This window comes from Protobothrops mucrosquamatus, unplaced genomic scaffold (assembly GCF_001527695.2).
Source record: "Protobothrops mucrosquamatus isolate PMUCROS unplaced genomic scaffold, P.Mucros_1.0 scaffold4399, whole genome shotgun sequence".
NCBI lineage: Eukaryota > Metazoa > Chordata > Lepidosauria > Squamata > Viperidae > Protobothrops > Protobothrops mucrosquamatus.
In genome coordinates, this window is record NW_015390312.1 from 34430 (window position 1) to 36376 (window position 1947).

The 1947-nt window shown below is 55.9% G+C and overlaps 1 protein-coding gene across 1 annotated transcript in view; it reads left to right on the forward strand.

Moving 5' to 3' along the window:
- Positions 1–875: 875 nt before the first annotated feature.
- The window catches only part of LOC107298966 (RING finger protein 121-like), a gene marked incomplete at its 3' end in the record, with an annotated part of 5383 nt that continues 4311 nt past the window's right edge, over positions 876–1947 (forward strand). Inside the window, exon 1 of the mRNA XM_015828324.1 lies at positions 876–1030. Coding sequence (XP_015683810.1) covers positions 876–1030 — 155 coding nt within the window. The remainder of the gene's footprint in view (positions 1031–1947) is intronic.

The following is a 1947-nucleotide window of genomic DNA, read 5'->3' on the forward strand; positions in this document are numbered from 1 at the left end:
TCCTTTCCTCCTTCCTTCCCTCCTTCCTTCCTTCCTTCCTTCCTTCCTTCCTTCCTTCCTTCCTTCCTTCCTTCTCTTCCTTCTCTTCCTCCTCCTCCTCCCTCCCTTCCTTCCTTCCTTCCTTCCTTCCTTCCTCCCTTCCTCCCCTCCTTCCCTCCTTCCCTCCTTCCTTCCTTCCTTCCTCCTCCTCCCTTCTAGCACTGATGATGTTCCCTAGTTGGGTCATGAAACGTCCTCAAGAAAAAACAACCCAGCTCAGAGAGCACCAAAGACCCCACAGTCCTCTCCTCCTCTTCCTCCTCATGTCTACAATGAAACCACCAAGGTCAGAGACCCCCGGGGACCCCCCAGAGGGCCCTCTGCCAAGAATGCTTTCATTGGGATCCTTGCTGAATCAACCCTTGGCCTAAACAATACGTGGCCCATCCAGTCTGAAAAGTCGTCTGATGCTGGGCGGCGATGCTTTGCCCGCTGCTCGGGAACGGTTAATCTCCAGCTCCTTTGCTAGAATTCCTTAAGGCAGGGGTAGGCAACCGTGGCTCTTTTATGACTCTGGACTTCAACTCCCAGAATTCCTCAGCCAGCATGGGGGAACTATATGGCCTCCCTCATGACTGGTGGACTTCAACTCCCAGAATTCCTGAGCCAGCATGGCTCAGCTTGGAAACCTCTTCCTTTTCCCTCAGTGTGGCTGGCTCAGGAATTCTGGGAGTTGAAGTCCACCGGTCATAAAAGAGCCAAGCTTGCCCACCCCTGCCTTAGGGATTGTCTGAACCGCCTAGGAAATCGTGCAAAGGGGGATTCCCATCGAGAAACGCAGCTCTCCAGGGGGATTTTGGGCTGCCCCTCCCAAGCCCCCTCCCCTCTCGTTGCAGATGGTGACCCTCTTCCAGATGTGGGTCGTCCCCCTCTACTTCACCGTGAAGCTGCACTGGTGGCGGTTCCTGGGCATCTGGGTCGTCTTCTCGGCCATCACGGCTTTCATCACCTTCCGGGCCACTCGGAAGCCCCTCGTCCAGACCACCCCCAGGTGAGCCAGCGGGGCCTGTGGAGGGAGGCCGCCCGTCTCCTGCAGGGGGCGCTTTCCTCCTTGGAGGCTGGTGAGGCCGGCGTCCTCTCCCAATAGGGCCGGTTACGTCCGGCCCTTCCCCTTTGGGCCTGGGCTAATTCATTTAAACCAGTGGTTCTCAACCTTTTTAATGCCACGACCCCAACCGGTCGTAAGTCGATGACTAAACCGGTCGTAAGTCGAGGACTTTCCCTGCCCGGGAGCGCCGCGCATGCGTGGTTCCGCCCCCTGCGCCGGCCGAGGCGTAGCTGGCAAGCGGCAGAGATGGAGCAGGCCGACCACCAGCTGGCCCAGCCCAAGGGAGGTAAGGCACCCGCCGGAAAAGGGGGAAAAAATGGTGGACAAAAAAAATGGCGGACAGCCTTGCTTGGCGACCCCCATGAAATGGTCGATCGACCCCAAATAGGGTCCCGACCCACAGGTTGAGAACCGCTGATTTAAACTGAATGTTTAACGTGCTAATGGAATGCAGGCAGTCCTCGGCTTATGACCAAGATTTTCCGTTGGGATTCAGGACAGTTAAGGGAACTTTGCCCCATTTTACAACTTTCCGTGTCACCGTTGTTAAGTGAATCACTGCAGTTGATGTTAGTAACTTGGTTGTTAACTGAATCCGGCCTCCCCATTGGCTGTGCTCGTCAGAAGGTCACAAAAAAGGGGATCGCGTGACCCGGGGACGCTGCGACCGTCGTAAGTATGAAGCCGTTGCCGAGCGCCTGAAGTTTGATCCCGTGATCCCGGGGAGGCTTCAAGGGTCGTAACTGTGAAAAATAAGTCCTAAGTCCCTTTTCAGTGCCGTCGTAACTTAGAACGGTCACTAAACGAACTGTAAGTCGAGAACTACCTCGCCTGAAGGCAGGAGAAGAAGCAACGGATGG